Genomic DNA, 27,485 nt, shown 5'->3' on the forward strand with positions numbered 1-27,485 from the left:
GCAGCAATTAGCATTAGAATATAGCTAAGTTTCATCATTATTCACAAATCTGTTTAAAACACAGGCAAAAAGATCTTGTTGCAACATGGCCCTGGTTGATCTCCTATACTCTGCTGCCACCTGCTGGCAGTTTTTTGTAATTACTACCATTGCTTCAAGCATTCTCTTTAGTTCGGAGGCTGCATCAAAGCCTTCTGTATGCTCTAGCATAAAAAAAACAACAACATTTAAAAAATGTATAAATACGTCTTTGGGGGCATGGTCATATTTACAATAGAACGTATTTTTACGTTTTGGGGAGCAAATGAGTTAATAATGGCTCCAAAAACACAATCCAAACATGCTCCTTTAGTATTTAAATAACTACAGACTGAACACCCACCATCAAAATTCAAACAAGGCACAGCAAATCCAGTTCCACAACACGAGCGCAATCACATGACTTAACTATTCATTCAAGTGTTTTCATGGTAGCAAATGTCAGGCGAGCCGCTTAAGACTTTTTCAGCCCGAGCTTGCGCGCACCCTCTTAGGACTTTTTCTCATCATGTACAATCAATACAACGGCTGCACATCTTTTCAATCAATAATCAAGTAGCACAAGACAAGGCAATGATTGTACTCGTAAGAAAAAAAAAAAAACACGTTTCCCGCAGAGAATGCATGAGTCTGCTAGCATGCAATTGAAATTGTGTGATTTTTAATTTTTTTTTGCAAGTATATTTTTTGCAACATGACATACTGTCAACTGTTTATTCGTCTGCCATTTTGGTGTTCTAATTCTGTATGTCCTGACTGAGCAAGCAAGGTGCCGCTGTGATTTAGATGAAGGCCTCCTCTGCAGAGCTCTGCGTAAAGCGCGCAAGGGTCCCGGTGGAGCGGCCCTCCAATGGATTAATTACTGGGAACGACTCGAAAAGGGTCCATCCTCAACAAATGCTTTTATCTCGTGCGTGGTGTCAGAGCAAAGAGATAAAAGGTCCTCTTATCAGGCCCTATTGTCACGTTTTTAACGTTTTCATGTGGAGTCTTTGGGGCTTTTCCTTGGCCGCTAATATACTTTGAATTTATTCAATTGAATCCACAGAAGCATTTTTCAGCAAGTGGCAGTTCATTTTCATGCGATATTCTAAAGGAGGCAGGAATAACGGCGTCTTTCTTCTTTTATTATATCACTTCGGCTTTCATCAGTGAAATCTTTAAGCGGTTTGAAAAGGCGTCTCGGATTCCGCCCCCAAAGAAAAGCTTCAAGATGCTGCCGTCACAGCAGATTGAAATCACTTTTCAAGAGTCCTTTGTTTTCTTCCCGGATGACATTAAGTTCAAGTTTACGACGCCTGCCGATAACGTATTTCATTACGGTGAAACAATATGGACTTCAAACTTAACTTAAACTTGTGACGTCAACAAAAAAACATTATTATCATTTACTTGTTTTAAAGGGGAAGTCAAATGTTTTTGAAAATGACAACCGGCAGCACTTGAAAACTGGCCGTGTTCAGCTTTGGAGATTCCGTTGTAATGATGGCTGTTCGTCGAACAGAGGCGGCCGGTGCGGCCCCGGTGCGTTTTAATCATCCATGACGTACGTCCCGGTGTGTTTATGAGCGACCTTGTCCCGGCTGGAGAGTGCGTCATTTCATTTGGAGTGTTTAGCTTCGTCGTCTGTCAAGCGCGCAGACGCGCTTCGGGAGGGCAATCGAATAAGACGACAACGTATTGTTCCGTACTGTGTACTGACAATAGACATGGTGTTCTATTGTATGCTAACCGTGTCCTTGTGCACATTGTGGGCTTGTTTGCCTTATAACAAGCACTTGCTATTGACGTGCCTGCAAATGCAACAAAGAAAATGTGATTTCATGTGAGGAGGTGTTTGCTTTTATGAGCAAAGGCAGCAGGAATCTTGGCTCTCATTTTCTCTCGTGGAGGAAATTAGCTCTTGTGCTGCCCACACAAGCAGCGTGTTCACGATGCAATATCCTTTTTTTCTTTGTTCTTTTGGATGAATATGCATTTTTTTTCTATCTTTATTAGCCGGGCATATTTTCAGTTCCATGGTGGGAGTTTAAGGGCTGCTTATCCTCTAATCGGAATGTCATATCAGGACATTACAATTAGCATACATCCATTTTCCAATGAGTTTGACACGCGTTCTAAATTACTCATAGTTGTGTCATTTGTATATGGAGCAGGGCATGTGTGCCCTGCATCTGGCTGGCAACGAGTCCGGGGTCAGCTGGGAAATGCTCCTGCTCACACAAAACCCTGAATAAGGAAAAAAGCGCTATAGAAAATGGATTGTTTGCTAGTAAGGGCACACGTTCACAGAATGCTGTTTAGCTCGATCAACCTGAGACTCACAAGGTAGTCGATATTACACATTGCTATCCACTATTGACTGTACCGGTCATGTGCTCTATTATCTAACATGCGTGCATGTGGAATGTAGGAGGAAGCCAGAGTGGCCAGGAAAAACTTTGAGGCGGACATGCTAATCACTAAAATTGTGTGTTGCCCTGTAGCACCCTATAATGTCATTATTTCCAGAAAATGTAATAACATTTATACTTAACTAAATCAAAAATTTAAAAGAACACAATAATGTAATAATTTTACCAATAATATATAAATGAAATCCTGACTGATGTTGTAATAGCATTTTTACTATAATGTAATAACTTATTACATTATAGGGGATTTATTACATTTCCAGAGTGGTCTTTTTTTTTCTTTCAAAAATGATCATGTAAAACTTGACAGATAAAAAAAAAAGAGGGTTAAAATTTTGGTGTTAAATGTTAAAAAATTCAATGTTCACTTCAAGTGTATTTTTTAACAGTGTCTGATTTAAACGGAGATCAGTGTTGGAGTTATTTGACATAGTTAATTTATTTAGTTAAACCAACTCTGCAGCAAGTTAATCAAAGTAAGCTCCGCCCATTTCATTCGACCAGCTCTGGGCTATGATATACTGTAATATATATGATATAACAATGTAAGAAAGTATTACATTATCATAAAAATTATATTTCAATATCAGTCAGGATTTTTATTGCGTTATTGGTGAAATTATTATTATATTATTCATTGTTTTATCACATTTTTGATCAAGTTAAGTGCATTTTTGGGCATTGAGGAAATTATTATATTATAGGGTCCTACATGCATGACTGAATACCAGTTCACTTGCCCCGCATTTTGCTACTCTTGGTTCGAAGACAGTGTTAGACAATTGCTTTAATAAATATTGTAGTCTAATAGCTTATGTAGCCACTTCTTGCTCAAATGATGAAGTTTAATGCTAGTTTAATATTTTCATTTTTCTTTGAATGACATTCACGAGCAATAAAATGACAGTGAGTTAGAAAATGGTTGAGCAAGGTCAACCTAGAGTGTGCAGCGTGCATTTTAAGGAAATTCTGTAAAAAAAAAAAAATACACTAATGAGAAGGCAAATTTGGACAAAAGACAATTGCAAAAAATAGAACCTGGTGATAACGTTTGCATCCATTTGAATATATGGTTATAATATTGATAAATACAAGGCTACTTTAATTGCGTTTTGCCGACAAGTAGTTACGCAGATATTTATATTGCAAATGATGTCACATTGCACAACACCCACTAATAGTTTTATAGGTGCTCTGCTGAGATGAGAAAATGGTCTCCAGTAAATATGCATGGAAGTAACAGTCGTCTGGCCTAAGGGGGGCTCGCAAAGTTCCGCACTGCAGCTTTAAAAAACAAATTACAAATGGACGCATGTGTCTTGGAGGGCTGATATAAATAGACGTGAAGAATGCTGAAGCTGTTCTTTTGTCTTTTGTCTTCTTGCTGTAGTCAGTTAAAAGACAAAACATCTCCTCCGAGGGCAAATCAATGCACCCCACCGCCCGTTTGCTTTTCTAACCACTCACCCCGTCTTGGCAAAGTTGGTCCAGTAGGTCATCACCACGGCGCTAAGCATCACGTCGTTCTTGGAGAAGTTACAGTTGAACAAATCGGTGGGGCCCACCATGGGCACGCCGAACACGTACGGCACCTACGCACACACACAGAAAAATGTGGGGGGGAAGGGGGGGGGGTTGAGTGCGACAGGTTACATGGGTTCTCTTGACAGGAAACCTAAGCTTAAATGACTCATGGCAAAATGTGATGTCACAGTGTCAGCGGAGGCAGACGCGTCTTCATGCTTGAGGGAGCTGAAAGTCATTTCTCTAAACTCATCTTCAGCTTGACAGGTCGCCCCCAATCATTTTGGGACTGAGCTCCAGTGCGACCGTTTCCGACTATTCGCAGTGCCACACAGAAGCACACGTACTGTGAGCTGCCATATGGAGAGTATTTGAGTGCTTAACAGGGTTATGATAGTTTTGCATTTTCATTGTAAGTAGTTTTGATTTCAGATGGCTGGGTGGATAGTTTTAATTGGTTTTTAGAGCAGGTTTGTTAGCTTTAATTACTACTTCTTTTTTGCAAAAAATTGCTGATTTTATCATTCATATAATTATAAATTTTGATATATATCCCCATCGGACCCAATGATGATTGCAGAGGACATGACATATTTGTGTGTCTAAACCCATAAAAACGCATCATTCGGATGATGTCAACACTTCTGGTTCATGATTGAATGCTAGCTAACCAATCACAATCGCAAGTTGATTTGCATGATGTTCATGTTAAAAATGTTACATATAAACTTTGTTAAGTTTACAACATGAAAGAGCCATACTGTCCTGGCGTCCACTATAACAAGTAAAAAACATTTAGATACCCCCCCAAAAAATTATATATATATATATATATATGTTATATATCCATGTTGTTCTTATGTGGGAAAATAGTCAAAATCAGTAAAAAAATAAATAAACAAAATAAACAAATAATTGGCCAAGCAGAAAAAATGTGGGTATGTAAGAGTTCATTTGTTATATTCTTTTTTTTCTTGATTTATGTATCATGTAAAAAATAAAATAAAAATAAAAATACAATTAAATAAATAAATAAATAATTTGTTGTATTCTTAAGACAATTCCAGGTAAATATGTCAGAAAAGGGAATATTAAAATACATGTGAAGTGAATAGTCTTTATGCAGGTTATGTATAATAAGCAGCACTTCTAAAGTCCCCCAATAGTTCCCTGAATCTTTAAATCTCTTTAACCGTTAATCTTTTTACACATCCTCAGTCTGCCGTCGACAATAAAAAAAAATCCAATCTCCACGTTGTGGGTTGAGCGTGGATGACAGTGCGCTACTGCTCACAAGAGATTTGCGGTTTGCCAGTTTTATTATCACTGTAATATATAAAATTTTCCACTAGCGTGATTATTGCCGGAGGCAACCAAGAGCGCAGCACCTCTCCTCTGTTGCTAGATTTATGTTGATCAACCACAAGAAGCGGTCAGGCACATCAGACGCGTTAGCTGCAGCTATGCTAACATTAGCATGTCCGCCCCGTGAAGCGCGGCCCATTTAATGGAGTCGTAAAAAAGCGGCGAAACAAAGAGCTACATTTTTATGAAGCTGACGAGGAGAAAGCTGTGTGCTCAGGGTCGGCCTTATCGGCGCACTTTCGGGGTTGCGGCGTGCAGGTGGGCGGGAGTAGATGCTGCCGCAGTCCATCTCCATTAGCTGCTAACATTCTGCCTTTTAACTACTAACACCCAGCAGGAAAGATGGTTACAGCAGATAGTCTGTTAAGATACAGTATATCATTAACAATAATGTATTATTGAAATTGTAGAGGGTAGCAAAGCTTTGTCCCCCCAAATTTTTTCAATTTGTTTGACTTACAAAGCAAAAAAATGTGCTCTGGGTTCTTGCTGGTTTCAAGCTTGTGCCATCATTAGGCCGTCTCACATGTCAATTATTACAGCAGTACCAAAGATCTCTGAAGTTTCATGCAGTGTTCCACAAAATATCAGAACTAAAATCCTTTGTTCACAAAAAAAAAGCTACTCAGTTCTAAGCGCTTAAAAGCAAAACAACAGATCAATTAGCCGCATGACTTAAGTGCATCATCTTCCGCTACCATGACTCTGAAAATGGACAAAAGTAGTTGCGCAATAGTACTTATCCCAACTGACTTTGAGTGAGAGGCAGGAAATACCCTTAACAGGTTACCAGCCAATCACCAGTCACGTACAGACAAACAGTCTTTCGCACTCACAATAAAACCTATAGAAAAGGAATTTTAAAAAATTGTGGAAATAATGGGACATTATTTGTCACCACATTTGTAATTTTTTTTCTCATTTTTCGCTCTACGAAGCCCCAAGTATGACGTTGAAACTAAATGCTCATTTGGGTTAAACATCCCATCAACAGCCTGGATGCCTGGTTAAGCAAATGGAGCATACTTTTGCTAGGAAGCGCAATACTCAATATTCAGTCATACTGCCCCCATTGAAGCAACCTGGTCAATTTAAATGACTCTCAGTAATAATGATGATGTGTAAAAGCGGTTCCATTTAAACTGGACTATCTTACCTCGTCACCATGTGCGGAATCAGCCCAAGGGGGCGTGGCTTCGCTCTGGCAGTGGTGGTAAAAGGAGTAGAAGTAGGTGGGTGAGCCGTACTGAGCGTGGAGGTCCGCCGTGGCGATGGCCGGAGCCACCCACTGGTGGTCTGTGAACAGCGCCACCAGAGTCTTCCGTCGCGTTTCCGCATTGTCACGGTCGGCCCAGTCCGTGTACATGAACCTTTGGATTAGAAACACAAAAGGCGTGCCGGGTCAATTCAGGACATCATCAATCAAATCGACACCAATAAAGGACATGATCACATCGATTTTTGTGTCGGCCCATTGACGGCTACAACATGTGGCGGCTTCAAATGCTACATTGGTTGTTAACGAGTTGCCATGTCACATGTTGCAGGAAACGAGCGCAGGTTGTGAGTCATTTTCCAACAGTTGCTTGACAACGTGATTGTAACCAACTGCCGTTCAAAAAAGCCCATTAGCACTGGTGCGAAATAGACATGATATGCTAATCTATTAATTAGCTGTTTCTCTTCTAAGCCTCTATTTTAAGCTAATAAAAAAAGGCGGATGTCAAGAAATATCATGTCGGAATTTGAATTACTTGCTGAACCTACACAAACAAAAATGGGATCCTAATTTATGCGAAGAACAATTTATTAGAATTATAATCAGGTAAATCAATAAATAAAGACACAGAGGGTGTGATGGTTCAGTTGTCAGAATTCACCGGAAATCACTATCATGATTTTGATTTTGTTAACTTTGTTTGCATTAGATTTAGTTTGGTTTCATGTCATGTTTTCACTGCGTCATTTCTTCATCTATTGTCTTGCTCGTTAGGTTTTTGTTTCCAACTTTTCTTGTCAGCCTTGTGTCTACCAATCAGCTCCCTCCAGCCTCTGGTGCCTTATCCGGGTTGTTGTCTTGTTAGTTTTGCTTGTTTTTAGTTCCCTGGTGAGTTTGTTACTTTCATTCTAGGGCTTTTTTGGACTTTGTTCATTTAGTATTTTTGCTGATTCCACATTTCCTTGTTTGCCATTTTGTTTTATTTTCAAGAGTCCTGCACTCCCTGCACTAGGGTCCTTGACACTCCACCATGCAAACCACAAACCTTGACAGCCAGCTGGATTGACTCCAGCTCTCCATGAACCAAATACACGATGACCCATATTGAAAAACTGCGTCACGGACCGTGTTGGCCAAGTTTATGATTATTTATTACTAGTCATTTAAAAGTTGTTGTGTTTTTTTAGCAAAATCCTATATTTGCAGTAATTGCATTGTAGTGTACCACTTCTGAAACTGTTCACAAATCTATTTGGGGATAGAATCACAAGTCACAAAAACTGCTGTAAGGGAAATCAGGATATATATTTTTTTATGCATTTGATATGCATGGCCTCTTTCATACTGACTTCTTTCAGACTGCTGTAAATTGAGTCGTTCGGATTGTGTTCAAATGCCAAATTTAAATTGTGAAAGGATTGCACTACCGATTGAAAACATGATATAAACATATTCACCGTATACTCTCTCTGAGCGTGTCGCGGCCTTCCGGGTAACCATACAGACTATCCACAAAGTCCGACACTGCAAAGTCAAAGTCCTCGGCCGTGACGCCGTCCTCGGAGTCCACGATGCCTTCCACGAACTTCACCCCCTCGCCCTGATTCACCCCCAGCATCACATCGTAGTTGAGGAACTCCCCCTGCTCCATCAGGATCTGCGGGTCGTCCGGTATCACGTCGCCGTCGATCACGGGGGCGAAGGCCGTGTGGTATTTAGCCGGCGTGACGTGCTGCTCCACCAGCTCTCTGTAGCTGCGGCCCTGGAGGCAGGCCACCAGTTGGGTGCTGTCGTCGATGCCGCAGCCCACCCGCTCCCCCAGCTGTCGGGCGTACTTGCTGGGCTGGTAGTTGACGGCCCAACTGGCTAAAGCGCTGCCGCTCTGGATGATGGCCCTGTGGAACAAATCTGAGGCAGACAGGAACACAAATTTGAATTGAGCTCGTCGGACAACATGCACGTGTGTTTATTATTGTAGCGAGTATGTCTGCATCACAGCTCTAACGTTCGGAGTTTGAATAATGGCTCAGTCTTTCCTGTGTGAAATCTGAATGTTGAAACCCTAAACCTAATTTGAAAATCTAATCCAGGAGTGAAACGCTAAATTGAAACCCTAACACTGATTTTAAAACACAATGCTTGAAAACCTAATTTCAATTTATAACTGTGGCTGCAAGCCCCAATTTAATACCCAATCGTAATTTTTAATCCTAACCCAGCCTTGACACCCTAATTTGAAAGGCTAACTCCAGTTTAAAATAATCCAAGATTACAGTAATTTGACATTTGAAACCCTAACCATACTCTAAAACTCTAACCCTGATTTGAAACCCCAATTTAAAACTTGAATCATCATTTGAAACCCATAGCCTATTATAAACCCTAATTTGAAACCTTAGCCCAGGATTTAAACTCATTTGAAATCCTAAATCTGAGCCCTATTATGAAACTGGAACATAAAACCCCAACCTAGACCTCATTTGAAATCCAAATACTAGTTCCAAACCCGAACCCAGACTTGAAACCCTAACAGCAAAGTGGCCTCTGGATCAAATGTCATATCGCTGGCATCAGGGCCAAAACCTTGTACCTCCAAAATAGCCACTTTCCAGGAGGCCCCAAAGCAGCATGTTAACATTACATCATCAAAGAGAGAGCCATTTTCTACACTTTGGATGGGTCAATAATTTGTAAGAAAGAAAAAAACACTAAATAAATAACAAAAAAATAACACCAAATTGTGATTCATAGATTCCGTGCCGACACCGGTGATATTTTCCGTTGTTGTCAACGGTGTCTCTTGCAGCTCTATTGACAAATGTGTGTTGATTTCTTGCCCTTTTAGAATGAAGGATACCGTTTTACAGGAAGGATAAGTATAAATAGTACATGTAAATATCTTGAAACCTCCTCCAGACAATACAGCTTTACATTAGAAAAGCAGGTTAATAATTGAACAGAAGGAATAATGCAGCTCTTCTGACTATGAGTCACTAGAAAGGTTTGTGATGCAAACAATGTTTTCCTTCTTCCATAAAGCTTTCTCAGCACCCACCTGTTAGTATAGCCAGTACCTTATACACATACCGTATACTAGGCCCTCCCCTCTCTTTGTGCTTTAGTTGGGTCAGCATCAGGACTTGTCTGCATACCAACGGTAGCGATAGACAGCCCATATTACAGGCCCCAAAGTGATTAGCAAGCCAAGCTAGCCAGCTACTGTTGTCTTGTTAGCATTAGCCGTTACCTGTTGCATCACAATACGTTATTATATTGTTTCGCATTATGATTAATAAGGGAAAGTTCACATGTAATCATGGTAAAGTCCCTGAATAATCTAAGACTAGTTGTGTGTTGTTTTTTTACAATAAGCACATAATACAGGAAATGCTATATTAATTGTGTAAAAGTTGCTAACAGCATTCTTGATTAATGTCACATGTAGGTGTCCTTATATGTTTGTGTTTCGGTACCAATCCTAATTATTTTTTTATTACTTATTTTTCACTTTGAATTTAGTTTTGGGAAAAGTTCTCATATTGACACTGCTATGCCATGTAGGAGCCTAGATGACACGAAAATGGCTTGTTCCAAGTTCATGAGCGGACAGTGGAAATCAGTACTAGCACGCACACTGTGTGAAGCCGCTGAATAATAAGACAAAAAATGCATTTCATTTATTTTAAATTGCCTTTTTTCTTGTGGTTCTTTGTGTTTATATTTAAAAATAAAAGTCTTGTTAACCCCCTCCTGACAGCAATATCACAACACCTGACTGACATCAATAAGTGGCACTTTTATTCACTAAAAAAAAAGGTCTTGAATTTGAACAGCCCTGGTAAACAATATCGTCTTACCTGGGGAAAACGCAACAATAAAAATAGTGACTGCAGCTTTTGTTTGTTCCTCACCCTCGGAGTAGTGAGACAAAGTGAGGAGACTAACGCAGGAAGCTCCGGCACCGGACCCGAACACGGTCACCCTGTTTGGGTCTCCTCCGAAAGCTGCGATGTTCTCCTTGACCCAGCGCAGAGCTTGGATCTGGTCCAGCAGGCCATAGTTCCCTTTGGCGGCCTGGTCCCCCGTACTCAGAAATCCTGCAGAGGTACACAGTGTGTAAACACACAACGTGTATAATCATATTCAATTTAGTAAGGCTACAAATCAGTCACGCTAAAGGTGTGTAGCTGCTTGGAATGAATCCCTGGTTTGAAACCCAAACTGGTCTCAAAAACCCAATTTAAAACCATTACTCTCTCTTTTAGAAAAAAATATACACACATACACACAATTTAGACCCTAAATTGAAAGTTCAAGCCTGGCTTGAAACCCTAATCCTGTCTTGAAATCGCAATTTGAAACCTTTACCCTTTCTTGAAACCCTTTTTATGAATCATTATTTGAAAAAAGGTTGAAACACTGATTTGAAACCCTAACTGCTGTTGACACCGCACGCTTGCGTGAAGCGCTAATTTAAATTTCTAACTTGGAAGCCAAACTGTGGCTTGAAATCCAAATTAGAAAACCAAATCTGAGGTTGAAACACTAACCTTGATTTGAAACTCTAACCTTTGCTTGACTTCCTACCCATGTCTTGTAGCCCCAATTTGAAACCCTTTACCTGGTTTGACTAGCTAATTTAAAACTCTAACTTGGGACTAAAACCATTGGCTCACCCTTAATTTAGAACCCTAACTCTGTCTTGAAACCAAATTAACAAACCTCAAATTTGGAAGCCAGACACTGTTTTGAGGTTCTAATTACGAACCCTAATTTGAAACCCTCGCCCTGCCATGAAAACCTCATTTAAAGCCTTATCTTGGAACTCAAACCATGGCTTGAAACTCAAGTCTGAGTTTGAAACCCTAATTTGAAAGCCTGGCCTTTACTTGAAACCCGAACTAAAATCTAATTTGCAACCGTAACCTTTGCTTTCAACCCAACGCAAGGCCTTAAAAAAGCACACTTGACGATATATCTCATCAGTACAGAAGCTCATTGAGTGTAAAGCGAGAGGAACGAAAGCAAAAAAATGTAAAATGCCTTCATTTTATAACCCACCAGTAATCCTCTCAAACAAGAAGCATATTAATGGCCAATTAAAGCCCGTTTCCAATTTTAGGTCGCTTTGAATATTCTGAATGTGTTCACGGTAAGATCTAGGTCAGCATTGGAATTTAGTACGACATGCTGAATACGATTATGAAAAAGAACAAGAAAGTGCGTGCTTCGCATACGCCGGCTCACCTCACACATCCAACAAGTACGATGACGAGAGTGTGAAGGCGCCGCCACCCGTGATGATGGATGATGATGATGAACGCGATCTTAATGGAGTTGATGTAAACACACAAGGCGGAGATGATTAAAACACAAATACATGACTATTCTGGTAGCCCTGAATAGCCATTAAAATTCAAGCCATTCAACAAACTTCATGAACAGGTTTAGGTTGTTGGGTTTTTTTTTCATTCATGAAGAAGCAGCAGATTTGTGTCATTTGTTAAAACACCTCATGAGCCTGCGCGGAATAGCTTTAATTCTTTCGACAAGTGAATGGCCTTTTGAGGGACTCATCAATTTTTGCAAACGCGTATAAACATTAATGTACATAAACCCCCGGTGGCGCCATCGGTTTTGCTCGCCTAAAACCAGGAAATGGGTGTGCACAGTAGACAACGGAAAAAGCAGCTTTTCATTTTATAATTTAATTTTGTATTTTAATTGTGCAAAATATCATGCGTATGCATTGGCCTAGTATATCTTAGCAAAGATATGCGCTTCACCCACTGGAAGAAATTATCTTAATGATTTGCATGTGGAACTGCACTCAAAGCTAGAATATAAAATATGCTTTTAATTATTTAAGCAAACTGAGCACATAAATGCTACTCGCATATATTTTTGAAATTACATTTTTAATACCACTTCATGAGAAAATGATTACAAATCACTGATGGCAAAAGATGCTGTGTCAGCACACGTTAACCTTGCGAACGCACAGTAGAAGTAGTGGGTGCAAATTGTGTCATCATTATTCATGTAAAGGTGTGATGTATCACCACTTTTGAATACGAATGTGCTCACGCAAAAGCATACAATGTAAATATCTGCTAATACCCATTTTTTAATAATTCCTTAGTTTTTGACAAGAATGTCATTCCACGGCACTTTTAAGGTAAAAATATGGGGGGGGGGGGGAACCCCCCACTGGAGATCAAACTTTTAACTATTAAAGAGGAAGTCAACCAGTTTTTGTTGTTGTTTTTTTAAACAATAATACGTTCTAAGTGTCCACACCCACTAGTCTAAATATGGCATTAAATATGAATTAAACACCAAAAAACACCTATACTTTTATACTGTTGAGTGAAAATGAAAATCACAGTTGCTCTTGTAACAACCAATCATGGCTCACCTGTTTTCTGAGTTTGGTCATGTGACGTTCACAAGCTGAGCCGTGAATGGTCGCTAACTGAGCTCTGAGTAACTGTGATGTCATCCGCAGTCGACAGGAAGTGGCAAAATGGCCACCCCCTGAGATGGATAAAAACGGAAGGATTGTGCTGCTTAATTCAAATTCCACAAATGCCAATATTAATCAGAGAATCAGAGAACAATAGTAACTTCCTTTAAAAATAGAAGGGGGAAAAACTATATGTTCCTGATAAATAACTATTGTTTTAATTGTTAAAACAATCAGATCGTTGATTTTGTTGTTTGTTCGACATCCAACTTCTATACTAATATTGTGCTGTGCATTAGTAATGTATACCATTAAATGTTTCTATGTTAGAATACATTACATTGACATTATATTAGAGTCATGGTTGAGTCATACAATTTTGTTTTAAAACACACTTCCTCAATTGTGTATATGTGCCGTTTCATCTGCTTGTTGGCAAATCTTTTAGTCCAAATCACACACCAAAAAAAAAAAAAAAAAGAGCTCAGCTGTTAATTCTCATTTAGCAAGTGTGCAATGTTATTAGCAGACCAAAAATAGCATCATGGGTAATTACACCGCTGTTGCTCCTCTCTAAAGGGCAGAGTGGTAAATAAGAAAAAAAAATGGTTAAGTTCAACGTGCATTGTTTGCATACAAACAAATGTGTTAGCTGGATACAGCACACTCATTTACAACAGTAAAAACAAACAAACAGATGGTGTGGTTGTACTACTGTATTTCCTCGAATGGCCTCCACGGTGAAAGGTGTCGGACCCAAACTAATCGATAAATGAAATAAATGCTACGCTTCGCAGGGCACATATAGACAAACAAGCATTCACACTCACATTCGCAGCTAAGGCGGAATAACAAGAGGGCACCCGGACACGCATGAGGAGAAATGCAAAATCCACACAAATGAGATTTGAACCCAAAACTTTTCAAATGTGAGGCAGGCATCCTACCCACTAGGACAACATGCTTTCCACTGTCATCATTTACATGCAATAAATCCTCCTCTTTACTAGTTTTGTGCTCAAGCCAAATCCATGTCTAATATAAAAATATTGCTTTGGTGCCATCTGCTGGCAAATTGATGATAAGCAACTATGTTGAACTGAAGAGAGTTGCTTCATTTAGTCAAGTCATAGCTCCGTCCAATAGAAGAAGCTGGAGCCTATCCATCAGCCAGTCAAGCGTCTGCATTTTATTTTCATATTTTAAAAAATACATTCATACAAATAATGCCCTGCCCTAACATATCATTGGTACTCAAACTCAGTTCAGTCAACACCCCTCGCTTATATATCAGGAATTTTGGTACAAATTATCATATGTAATGCTGAAATTACGGATGGGCCTGACCAATACAGGCCTTATTTTCTGGTATCGGGTATTCACGGAGGCTGCCGATACCAAACACCGATAAGGCTAAAAAAAAAATTTAAAGAGTAAGTCCTCCTCGGCTGTAGTTGGCGCTATAAAAATAAATCATCATCTGCATCACAAAGAAAGGTCTTTGATTACAAAATTTTTGTTTTTCAGAACTATCGATAATAGTAAATTTTACACAGAGTAGGTATCATTTTACCGAGCACGCCCAAGCGGTAGTTGAGCGTGATGACGATGACGTTGCCGTAGCTGGCCAGCACGCTGCCGTCCATCATGTTGCCGGTGCCTTCCGTGTACGAGCCGCCATGGACGTAGACCATCACGGGCCTCTGCCCGCCCTCCTCGTGGATGTCTGCCAGAAGAAGAAGAAAGAGGATGAAGTGCATGCGCGCGTAATAGCGAGTGACAGCCTGATTGGCCTCCCGTCCGTTTGTGTGCGTCTAATCAATCCGCAGGCAGGTGCAGCCTCCCCTGCATCCTTATGCTTTGGCCCCCCAACTCGGTACCTTAATCTACCTGCAAGTGGATAGAAATTGAGGCATGTGAGAGTGTTCATGCTGGTTATGGAGAAAAACAAGTGTGTGTGTGTGTGTGTGTGTGTGTGTGTGTGTGTGTGTGTGTGTGTGTGTGTGTGTGTGTGTGTGTGTGTGTGTGTGTGTGTGTGTGTGTGTGTGTGTGGGGGGGGGGGGGGGTGTGTGGGGGTGTGTGGGGGTGCCGGGCATGTATCAACCACTATGCATGCATGAGTGCATCTTTGTCCTTCTCACTCGCCTCCACAAGTAGAAAGCGCAAAGCCCACAGCAACTGGCGCAGGTGTCTGCATTTTAAGCTGCAGCTCGTGCATGCAGAGGGAAGAATTACAGTCAAAGCACTAAAGTCGGACACAATCTGATCCAGCAGGCTCATTCCCAAAATTTGGATCAAAGAATGACCTCCACAATAAATTAAAATGATCTATTTCAAGGTCAAACTGTGGTCATCACGAAACCTTCACTTACTGTACAATGTCAGTGAAAATGTAACATACTTAATGGTCATGTACGTGGAAAATGAAAATGCTTTATAAAAACTAAGCTGAATTAGAAGAACTCTGAGGTCACGAATCAACAACTTAAAACGCTTTTGTTGGCATCAGTGGTTATCTGGCGTAACTGTAATGTGCAGTTAGCTAGCTTGCTACGCCTCTTATCCCGATAATATATAGTCCAGATAGTCTGCTGGCATGGCCGCTTTAGAGCGCCTCGTTGTCACCACATGGGAAAGTCCGACAGCGACCCAGTGGAATATGTTCCCGCCACCGGAGGCTTTAAGCTAATATATTTTCATGGCTCAAACATGGAGTTATTGTGTAGGCATCAGGAAAACTCTCTTCACTTTGCCGTGTACAGTACAGTACTTTTTTTTTTTTTGAAAGTGTACCAAGACTGTATGCATCTGATGCACTAATGTAGCAACGTCATCGTATGGAAAAGTTTTCCTTTTTACTTTAAAATAAGTTACTTTACCCTCCAGGATCTCTTTTTTTTTGTTGCTTTTAGTAAAGTTTTAAATCCATCAGTGTACTCTGGTAGCAACTAGCTAGTGCTAAGCTAACCTGGGGGAGTGTTTGTCTCTCCAGTCCACCCGATTCTCGCGCGATTCCAAAAATTCTGATTTGGCATTCTTTGAATGACAGTTAAAGAAAGATGAAACGTTTACATAAGGACTGTCAAAATTAAAGCGTTAACACTGGAGATTATTTTAAGATCATTAAAGCGTTAAAAAAATTAACTCAACTCAGTGTGCACCCAAACTTGAAGGAGTCACTGGCAGGACTAAACATGGACTATCTGTAGTTTTACTTTCTGATTTACTTGCTTGATGCTTGTTGGAGAACTCTAAAGTAATTTGCATTAATTAGCACTTTGCAAAATCCAAATTCAAATAGCATGCTAACTGTACGCCTTTGGCATATTATCTCAGAGCCCAAATTCCCTGCTCAAGTTAGCTCCACGCTCTCAAACCAACGCTGCTGGAGTGTGGCGCTCGTGAGCAGAACCTGTAAGAAGTTCTGAGAATTGTTTCTATGAGAAAAAAAGATAAATCTGTATGTATAAAAGATAAATCTGTATGTATAAATCTGCCTGTAAATCTGAGTCTATTTTGATCGTTTTGTTTAACGGTTGTTTTTTACAGAAGTGTCCAATTCAAGGATCAAAGAAAGCTATTTGTTACAAGCTTTGAAGAAAAAAATCGAAGCAGATGTAGAAACATTTGATTTAGTGTCACAAACAAAGACGTATTTATACGCTTTTTATGTTTTTTTTTTTAATGCTACAGCATACAGACGGCTGATGCAGCTTCTGAACAATTACAAAAACGGCCAGCAGGTGGCAACAGAGTATAAGAGATCAACCAGGGCCTTGTTGCAAACAAGCTCATTTACCCACAGTTCTAAGCAGATTTGTGAATAATGGTGAAACTTAGCTATATTCTAATGCTAATTGCTGGAAAACAGAAACAGATAGAAATATACTTTTTTTCCTAATGAAAGAAGAAATTGTAATCTTTCTTTTGGTAGGTTCCATGTTTTTATAGCAATAGAACATAATATTCTGTCAAATCAGTCAATATCCAGTAAAACAGCCGGGAGCGAAGGGGGCTGCTTCAGTGAAAATGGCTGGGAGTGAATAAGTGAATTATTGACAGCGCCAGTATACATGCATTCTCACCTTCCTCGGTGGGCACGTAGATGTTGAGGTAGAGACAATCCTCACTCTGGTGGGTCAAATAGGTGGCGGCTATGTCCAGGTTGGCCGTGAGCCACGATGGCATCATATCCCCCAGCATGCTCCTCTCGTCCAGCGACTGCGGGCAAACGGGCGCAAACTGGGTCACGTTCCGGATTCCGGGCCAGGGTAAGGGCGGCTCGGGCGCTTGGAAACGCCGGTCCCCGGTCGGGGGCCTGGCGTAGGGCACCCCAAGATACTGGATGACGGGGCCCAGGAGGTCCGAAGGCAGCGGGGTGAGGATGCCGCGGATGCGCCCCTGCGCCGTGGACACGACGGGCACCGTCTGCTGGGCCGCGCACAGGCTGAGGTGGAGGAGGCAGACGGCGAGCAGCGAGGAGACGAGCCCGAGGAGAGAGGAGACTTGCCGAGGAGATCGTCTTCTCCTCTTCGGCTCGGGCATGGCGACGGGAGATTGGGCAGTATGCGTCTTATGGGGGTTTACGAGCCTTCAGTGGGATCCGGCGCTCTCATGCAGCTTGGCCCATAAACACATCCTGACCCTTGCGAATAACTTTTCCCTCTTATGTGTGCGTGTGCGTGTGTGTGTGTGTGTGTGTGTGTCATTCAGTGCCTCTGAGTGTGTGGTGAGTCACTTGGCGTCATTCCCTTTGCGTCTGTGTGTGTGTTTAAGTGATTGTGTGTCCCGTACTGGCGATTCGAGTGTGTGCTCATGTGTGTGTGTGTGTGTGTGTGTGTGTGAATGTCTTGTTATGTAAACAGTAGCATCACTGTTCCTCTGTCACTCTCTCCTTCCGCTCAGCCCCATGACAAGCCCAAACTGCCTCCTGGAAGAGAAGAGGAGGAGGAGGAGGAGGAGGAGGAGGAGGAGGGAGCAGCGACGGGGAAAGGAAAGGACAGAATGACATCATTAGTCTTCGTCAATGGGATCGACGTGTAAATCAAGACAAAATGTCACACACACACACACAACTCTGGAAAAAATGAAGAGGCCTCTGCCAAATGATTTTCTGTTTAGAGCTATATGTTCGAGTAAAACGAGCATTTTGTTTTATTCGCATTCCAATACAGTGTCTTGTGATACAAATATAATTTGTTCTTGTCCAGGCTTGTAACTCAAAACAATTCTATCAAAATCTGTAAGTAATCTGTTCCAGCTTCCCCTGATCAACAAAATAATTTAGTAACTGTTATTAATGATAAAAATGACACTCTATAATACTATAGTTTAAAAACATGAAGTAATGACATAAACAAAACGGTAAGTTTTTGTCAGACGACTCCAAACTAGTTATCCATCAATTTATAGTGTATTACATACATGTAATATTATGAGGTCATGTGATGAAACATTTATATATAGAAGGTAACTGTAACGACAATGTGGCCCGCGACAACAAATGTTTTCGACACCACCATGGAGATGCTAACTGTAGGCTACTAACTGAATGCCTATGCAGGTTTCCATTGTATGCTAGCATTGCGCTAGCGCAGGCTATGTGGTTGTTTTAAACACACAAAGTGTAATGATATTTTTTGAAAATATCTCAAAGTCTCATTTACAATATATATATATATATATATATTAGAGCTGTCAAACGATGACAGTTTTTTAATCAGATTAATCATAATTAAAATTTTTGATTAATCATGATTAATGAATACTTCCTGGACTCAGTGCCACTCCTTCATTTCCTGTCTTTCACAATTGGACAAACTGATTAATCCAGGTGTGCCTGATCTCAGTAACCACGACGACAACGGCCAGACACACCTGGATTCATCCGTTTGTCCAATCATGAATGACAGGAAATGAAGGAGTGGTTTTGAGTTCAGGAAGTAGTGAATTTGTGCAAAGAGCCCATTAAAAAGGCTTTTTTTTTAATCAACATGTTTTGCCCGTCAAATTTAAAGAGCACCTGTTATGTGTTACTTTTTTCAACATTTAATATTATGAGGACGTCTTCAAAAAAAATTATCCACTGCACAATCTCATCCTCCTCTTTTTCTAATCAGTTAATTACTTGCATAATTTAAAATGGAAAAAAAGGACCCCAATAGTTTGACATAAACAAATATTCAGAATGTCATACGCAAACATTTATTCAATGCTTCACTTTCATGCATGTAGTTATGCTTATTGCTCAAACACAAGCTGTGCTACCTTTAACGTAATCATCCACTGTCAAGCTAAAGGAACATCTGTGGTCAAAATTACTAGTGCGATTAATCTGCGTAATAATAATTTTGTGATGAATCAATGTATACAAGATATATTATTATAACACACACATTTAACACACGCACACACACAATAGACTTACATATGCAAAAGTAAACGCCAGCGTTCATGGTGACTGCTCAGCTTGAACTGGTGTGTCAACGTGTCAGGGCTGATGTGTGTGAGTGCGAGCTGCAGACATATGTCACTCCCCTGCTACGCCGCTGCACGCAAACCAAGACCCTGTGGAGGGCAAAGTGGTGGAGGGGGAGGTGGGTTAGTGTTGAGAGGGTGGAGAGTCACGTCACACGCTTAATTAAACCATGAACACACATGAGCTCCTGACCCCAGTGGTGTTAGGAAGCACACGCGCGCGCGCGCGCTGCTCTCTATCTCTGTTCCGCACATGCACTCGGTGTTTATATCCCCAGCGCAGTGCAGTTCTAATTACACATACACTGACTTCATTTTATCATACACAGACACACGCGTATACAGTGGACGGTCAAATAAAGGTTGGGATGTCCAAACATTTCCCCATAGGAAACTGAATTACTCTCCACCGGGGTTGGGCTGGCACGGGCAATGTTTTAGGTCATGGTGCTGGAGGCTCAACTAAAAATATTTTATTGAAAATTGGGAGTTCTATTTTGACAATCAGTTGCATCTGCCGGTGCCTCGGTACAAACCGCTCGGATCAGTTGTGCTTTTAAATCCAGATGCAAAACTCAAATAAATCCACAAGGAAGCAGAAATTAGTTGTTTTTTTTTAAATCCTTGGAGAGTTTCTTTAGAAAGTGGAAAAAGAGAAGCGCCATCAACTTCCAAGAAAACGAAAGCTGCATTTAAAAGACCGTGTCAGCAGTCCTATTTTTGTTTTACGGTTTTTTTTTTTTTTAATAACTGCAGGTTCCCGCTCTGCATATATGAGTCTTTGCAAATGAGGCGATGAAGCCTTTAAAACTGCCACCAAAAAAAAAGCACTGAATATTTTGCTTCCATTTCCAGTAACACGCCTTGGGTGTCATTGTCTCCCATTACCCCAAGACGAGACGTGTTAGACTCCCACAAAGTATAACAACATTCAGAAGAATATAGAAAGTTGTGTTCACAATTGTTTCTTACAATTTGTAAATAGTTTTAAATTTGTCAATAAATAGTGCCAACAGCGTTGCCATGACATCAAAATCAAAATGTTTCTGTTTTATGCATAAAATAGGTCAAAGAGTCTTTCTCCATATTCAAATGAGGTAAGACGGCGACCCTATCAGAGCAAAGCTCATTTGAATTCGAATACTAATGAGAAATCCACTCCTCTTAATCTGCCAGGCAGTTTTAACCAAACAGAATAGTTTGAAAAGGGGCATCTTTGGCATCTGCAGCACAAATGATCTTGCAAACCTAATAAAAGGACACCAAAGATTATAAAACCTTGAAAATAAAATCGGCGTCTAACCAGTCAGCAGCTATCTCGTTAGCGGCTCATGTTAACATCTACCCAAACATAGCCTACTGTTCCTCTGCATGTTTACTACCGGCTCCCTCACCCACGTGGCTACCAACAATCAATCCTGGCTCATGTTGCATCATCTCCAGCAGATACACCACTGAAATACTGCTAACGCTGGGGGGAAAAAAATATTGGGATATGCTGGAATGAAGGCTAGAGTGGTGCCGGCTAGATTTGCTGAAGTTTGCATGATGTCATGTGAGATGTTGGGTTTACTTTTAATTGTTTTTTAATTGTTTCAAAAATGTTATTTTCTACAATGTTTGTCCTCATTCAAATCAATTGGCAATTCCGAAATGACATCACAAGTGAAAATGGCGGTCTTATGCTGCATTCAAGGAGGGTTTGAGTGTCCCAGTTCTGCCCTTGAAGCGTTTGAGGCAAATGTAAACAACAAAGATGGCTGATTTCGATAAATTGTTTGTTGTTCTGGTGAACGCGTCATCCAAAATCACATTGTGTCACGTGAACATGTCTTGTATTTAAATTAGCCTCAAACACTTTGAGGTCGGAACTGACACAATCCGAGTGGGATAAATCCGATTTGCCACTTTTATTGAATGCAGCATTTTTCCTGGCGAAACCATGCTCTTAAATTTGCCCCTGCTTGTATTATGAATGTGTTGATCAAGGTTGTGGACATGGGTGCATTTTATTTCGTGAAACCATGACTGTGGTTTTGCCCCCCTGACCACCACAAAGCTCCGCCCCTGATTCACACAGAAAGGCAAGATTCGAACCAGATATGTGAACCACTAAAGCACCATGTTGCTGCATTTAAAGAAATATACCATACATGATTTTTCCTGTGCTCCATCGAAACCTGTTGTCTGTTTCTTCTCCATCACAAGCACACAATGTTTAGAGTGCATCTGGAAATATGAAGTCACTTTTTTCCACCCGCATTTGATTATTTTGCAGCCTTTTACCTTCATGAGGCAAATTCATTCTTCCTTGCAATGTGGGGTGAGGGAAAAAAGAGAATTGAGATATTTGCTAATCTGTTAAAAATAAAACACTGACTGTGTATTCACGGTCAATACTTTGTTGAAGCCCTTTGGCAGCAATTCGGTTCTTGACTGATGCTGCGGGCTATTTTTAGGGATGTTTTATTTAGCCGTTTTTCATATATTTGCACAAAAATCCAAAATAATGTTTTAGTCTTGGCATCGTGTGGTGTATAATGTCGAATTGTGTATTGTAAGATTCATTTTCACACATTTGGAATACGTTGTGACTACTTTGTGGGTACACTGTACACACATTTCAAGCAATTGATGCATTTTGTTTTTAAATCAGCAATGCAGACATCTTCATTTCAATACACTCTCTCTCTCTCACACACACGCGCACACGCGCGGCACGTTGGTCTTTTAATAAGCCCCCGAGCACAAGTGCAGGTTTTCCTCTCTTCCAATGGTGAAAACAAACTCCTTCTCCATTTCATTACACACACACACACGCACATGTGCATGCATACAGCTGCTATCACTCCCCACAGACCTTCGGGCAGAATTATAACACACGCAGACGCCCAGACAGCGCAACATCAATTCAGCCTAATCACACACACGCACGCACAGATATGACAGTGTGGAGGTGATCGGCCAGCCTCGCTCCTCCCACCCGCACACCACCACGGCGGAGGCGCGCGCGCGTGCGCGCGTGCGCGCTGTCCAAGGTGCTAGTTAACATTCCAGTGGTGATCACACGCACGCACGCTGCTGAATAACGCTCCATTTATCAGGACAAACCCCTGCAGCCTGCCACCGTGCAACCACCCCCGCGGGGCGCCTTCGCACGCCGCATTCCCCTCACACAAATACTACTGATCACCTTTAAAAGACATAGCTGGGACTAACATTGTTATTTCGACTAAATAAAAAAGCACAAACCTGCGCGGGGCGTTGCAGAAAGGTGGCAGAAATGTGCGCGCACGTCCGCGTTGGTGCACCGCGTGTCACCGTGGCCGGGGATGGGATATTTGAAGACTCCTGATGCTTCTTGCTTGCTTGCTGGCTCGTCGTCTCCAGTGAGTGCAAACCTGCCCCCCATTACACACGCACAAAATATTAGAAAACAACCCAAAACAGAGCCCCAAAAACACCGCAATCCTCGGAAACTGTAATCCAAGCGGAATCGCGGCTGTTACGAAAGGAATTGAAGTGGTTCTCCGATGGGATGTGAGAGGCCCAGGACGAACGATCAATCTCTCTCTCTCTCTCTCTCCTCTCTCTCGCTCTCTGTCTCTCTCTCTCTCCTTGGCTGACTCCCCCCTCCCCATCCATCCCTCTCTCTCGCTCTCTCCGGTGCTCCCCCTAAATGCGATTGGACAGTGATGCAGCCACAGATCCAATGATGCTCACCTATGATGGAGACGTGCATGCCATTACATGAGCGCGACATATGCTTTCGCACACGCACACTTGTGGATGGTGAGGTAAGTACGGTTTAAAACAGAAAAAGGTTGTTCCTGATCACTTTGGCTAATGATGCCAAGGTGCACAGTGACCTCTTCAGGAGCAGAGCAGGAAAGTCTGCACTCTTTTTGTTCAGCCCTTTTTCTCCCTCAGGCGTGTGTGTGTGTGTGTGGGGGGGGGGGGGGGGGGGGGTAATGCAGCCCGCAGTGGCTTCCAACCGTGTTTGGGAACACTCGTCACGTCAGCACAGCCTGCCGCAGCAGCATTCGCGACTTTCTGCTCTTTGTCTCCACAATCTGTCCATCTCTTTTGTTGTCCGGTGAAGTGTGTGTGAGGATACCTCCCGGCTTCCGTATGCGCCCCTGTCGTATCCTGCAGGTGTGTTAAGTTTACAAGGGCAGATTTTATTAAATGGTCCCCGCGCGGCAACAAACAAACAAAGGGAGGTCCAAAACAAAAATGACTATCTGAGGTTCATATTAAAGTATCTGGGATGTGAAAAGTTGTCGTGCAACTCTGACTCTCACAGAGAAGATTATTTAGATGATTTTGTTTAGAATTAGGTCGCAAAATTGTGAAAAATCATGCCCTTCTCCCTGCTCTCAAATACTGTGCGTGTTCGCTGAATGTGCTCAAACCACATCTTGATCAACTGTCAATTAAATACCACCAGTACAACCTGCTAAGTGGATGTGACATCTTGGAAACATTTATTTTTAGAGCACATTTTAAACACAAGGCAACGCAATGTGCTTCACACAGCAAAAAAAAAAAAAAGCACCTAAAAGCATTTAACAGAACAGCTGAATAAATTCATAAATTTAGCAAAGAGAACAAAAGTAGCTCATTAAAATTTCTAAAATAATGCACATTTAAACACATTTACAAACAACATATTTACAGACATTTAAAAGCAAAGAAAATAAATAAAAGACACTGAAGTTGAATATTACAAATTCTTTAAAAGAAAAAAAAACTAACAATAATACAAGCACCAAAAAATATTGTTTTAAACCTTGATTTAAAAGCATTCATACCTTGGGCTGACTGTTGGCAACTTATTTTAATTGTGTGTAGCACCTAGCATTTTTCGTAAAGCTACGCATACTGCAATTCTATGTTTGAATTATTATTTTTTTAATTTTAATCTTTCCTCCAGTTGCTGGAGTACATCCCATCAGGTCGTCGCGAGGCCTACTATGGCGCATCGAGAAGCTCTAGCCGCCAGCGAGCTTACGCGCTACTGGGCTTGCAATAGCACAAGATAACCACTAATACGAATGACGGCGCTCAATTCTTCTATAGTGGGGGTGGGGAGGTCATGCCTAAAGACGAAATGTGTCACCGGACCCCATTTTAGCTACACTCATCAAAACTAACAGTTCACATTATATTAAGTGATCATTTTGACAATTTCACAAATATCATTAGCCTAATTTGATTTCTCCGTGGTGCCACTAGAGTTTGGTTTCTAGGCTACGCTGTTTATGTACTTTAAAATGCCAGCGGTTTTTTTTACCAGAGCTCGTCTGCAAAGGGAATTCGTAACTTGTTTTTAATCAAGAAGTTGCTTTAATTAAAGTGTTAAACAATCGTTACCATTGTGCTTAAAAGATGAATGAAGTGCATCTTGATAAATCACGTGATATTTTAATTGTTAATGTAGCTAACGCATATATCCCGTCACATGTAAACAGTTGACCAGAGATCCTAAGTCGGAATGATTTCAATCAGAATGGCAAACAAATGAATCATATAAACTAGTACTGTGTTCCTCCAGGGTTACCTACCCAGGTGCCTCATTGCTATGCCCACAAATGGCTCACACAAAATGGCATAACAACTCCTTAATGTTCCTTTTGTGCACCCCCACACTGAGTGGAAAAGTGCTTGAAATAAAGCAATCAATATGTGATTGCAATTTTGACTTCCAGAGTTTAAGAGGTTCCACCAAAATATGCCATTCACCATTAAGAAATTATTGCTACTTTATATTTACAAAGAGCCACTCAATTTTCCAGGGACAGAAATCATTTCAATCAAGTGAGCAATCATCATTTTTAATACTTTGATGAAAATCCACAGCGCACAGTAAATAGCAGGACAGATATAGCTCGCAGGATAAACACACAAAATACAAAGCCACAAGACGGCGGTGCTTTGAGATCAGGGCCTTCTTCTCATTTGGGACCGCCTCCAGCTCACCTGCCAAACTAATGAGGACAAGCGCCATAAAAAACAGATGGACGGATATTATTCCAATTCAATTTTCATCTCACATGATGAGAATAAGAAAGAAACTACTCTCTTTTCTTGTCCCCTTATACTCATTTGATGTACATATTGAAGGCAGAAAAAAAAGTCTTCCCTCAGGGGTCTCTCAATTTCCTGCAAACTCTCCTGACATGAGATCTTATTTAAGTCATGAGCGGGCCAATTACATTTCAGTCAACCTGCAACCGGGTTGTCTGGGAGCTTCCCCTCCTTTTGCCCATTCGCCTGCTCGCGCTTCACTGGCCCTGCCACGCTTTTGGAGTATTTTCATCCCTCTTATCATATGACATGGCTGAGCAGTCGCATCCATTCACTTTTATTTGCGAATCACTTGTCACAAAGTGATTTGTCAACAGGGAAAAACAGACAACACAGCAGATGAGGTTAAGTGCCAATACCCCCCCCCCAAAAAAAAAAAAAAAAACGTTGTAAATTATGCTTTTAAATCGATGTGCAAAAACTCTTCTTTTCAAATAAATAAAGCTAAAAATTGTTTTTGTTTCATACAATTTTTAAATAGTTTTAAATGTGTCAATAAATAGTGCCAACAGCGTTGCCATGACATCAAAATCCATTTTTTTCTACTGTTTTATGCATAAAATAGGTCAAAGAGTCTTTCTCCATATTCAAATGAGGTAAGATGGCGAGCCTATCAGAGCAAAGCTCATTTTCATTCGAATACTAATGAGAAATCCACTCCTCTTAATCTGCCAGGCAGTTTTAACCAGAGTAGTTTGAAAAGGGGCATCTTTGGCATTTGCAGCACAAATGATCTTGCAAACCTAATAAAAGGACACCAATGATTACAAAACCTTTCAAAATAAAATAGGTGTGGCTTATGGCAGGTTGGGGGGTATAAATAATACGATTCACCTCTCATTATTTAAACACTAACTACCGCACAAATGTAAAAATACAATGAAGCAAGCAACGTTTAATCCTAATAACAAGCCATGAGGCAGAAATAAAAGTGGTGTCAATTGTTGCGCACCCGAACCTTGATAACAAGTGTCTAACTAGTCAACAGCTAGCTCGTTAGCGGCTACTGTTAACATCTACCCAAACATAGCCTACTGTTACTGTAAAAAACCTGCCACAAATTGGCTTTAGCCACAGGTGCTTCCACTTAATTGGTAGGTAAACGAGAAGCACCTGTCGAGTAGAAGCAACTGTGGCTTAAGTCAAACTGTTTCAGGGTTTGTTCTCTCTGGACCTGGACTCCCCAACCCTGCTTGTGTACTATATTAGCAAGTGTTTAGCCTACTTTTTTCTTTTCTTTTCTTTTTTTTTTTTACAAGGGGAGATATACTGGCTAATGCCATCTACTGGCCTGGCATGCATATCGCAGCATTTTGAGTCATTTTTCCACAGAATTGTTAACACTAACATATTGTCAAAATATAGTAAATGCCCCACTTCATCTGGAATTTTTACACAATAATAACCAATTTAAAGCACTGAAAACAACTTCAAGAGAAATCAATTAATGTTCTTCCATCCGTCCATTTTCTTAGTCCAAATCTTCTGGGAGAGGATTCCAAAATGTTACCAGGCCAGTCTGGAAACTGACAAATGGGTAATTTTCCACAAGGTCAGGTGGATGTTGCATCGTTCAGACCCTCTGAAGGCCATGGGAACCCCAAAAGTAAATTCACTCACTTATTTTTCTGGATAGTTGATGACATTTCAACTTAAATTGGCACGGTTATGTTGCCTACTATTACCTATTTTTTTTACGTTATCTGTTCATTTGTATTTAAAAAAATAATAATTATTACTGTAATGTGCTTCATGACAGCATTTGCTAATTCTATGCTAAAAGCTCACTCCTGTTATTTTCAGCCCTTCAAATGAGGAGTTTCAGTATAACAAAACAATGAAAGGGGGAAAATAGGCTTGAAATGGGCCACTACACAATTTAAGTAGGTCA

At 40.8% G+C, this 27,485-nt stretch overlaps 1 protein-coding gene across 1 annotated transcript in view; it reads right to left on the minus strand.

Annotated features, from left to right (window-relative positions):
• Positions 1 to 23,097, minus strand: part of LOC147164622 (neuroligin-4, X-linked-like) — a 32,388-nt gene extending 9,291 nt beyond the window's left edge. The window contains exons 1-8 of the mRNA XM_086091074.1: positions 22,757 to 23,097; positions 19,455 to 19,594; positions 17,113 to 17,957; positions 14,601 to 14,753; positions 10,473 to 10,658; positions 8,019 to 8,469; positions 6,499 to 6,712; positions 3,921 to 4,045 (exon numbers count right to left, since the gene is read on the minus strand). Coding sequence (XP_085947200.1) covers positions 3,921 to 4,045; positions 6,499 to 6,712; positions 8,019 to 8,469; positions 10,473 to 10,658; positions 14,601 to 14,753; positions 17,113 to 17,572 — 1,589 coding nt within the window. The 5' untranslated portion in view covers positions 17,573 to 17,957; positions 19,455 to 19,594; positions 22,757 to 23,097. The remainder of the gene's footprint in view (positions 1 to 3,920; positions 4,046 to 6,498; positions 6,713 to 8,018; positions 8,470 to 10,472; positions 10,659 to 14,600; positions 14,754 to 17,112; positions 17,958 to 19,454; positions 19,595 to 22,756) is intronic.
• Positions 23,098 to 27,485: the final 4,388 nt, after the last annotated feature.

The sequence above is a fragment of the Leptonotus elevatus genome, chromosome 12 (genome assembly GCF_054856555.1).
Source record: "Leptonotus elevatus isolate MCC_2025b chromosome 12, RoL_Lele_1.0, whole genome shotgun sequence".
NCBI lineage: Eukaryota > Metazoa > Chordata > Actinopteri > Syngnathiformes > Syngnathidae > Leptonotus > Leptonotus elevatus.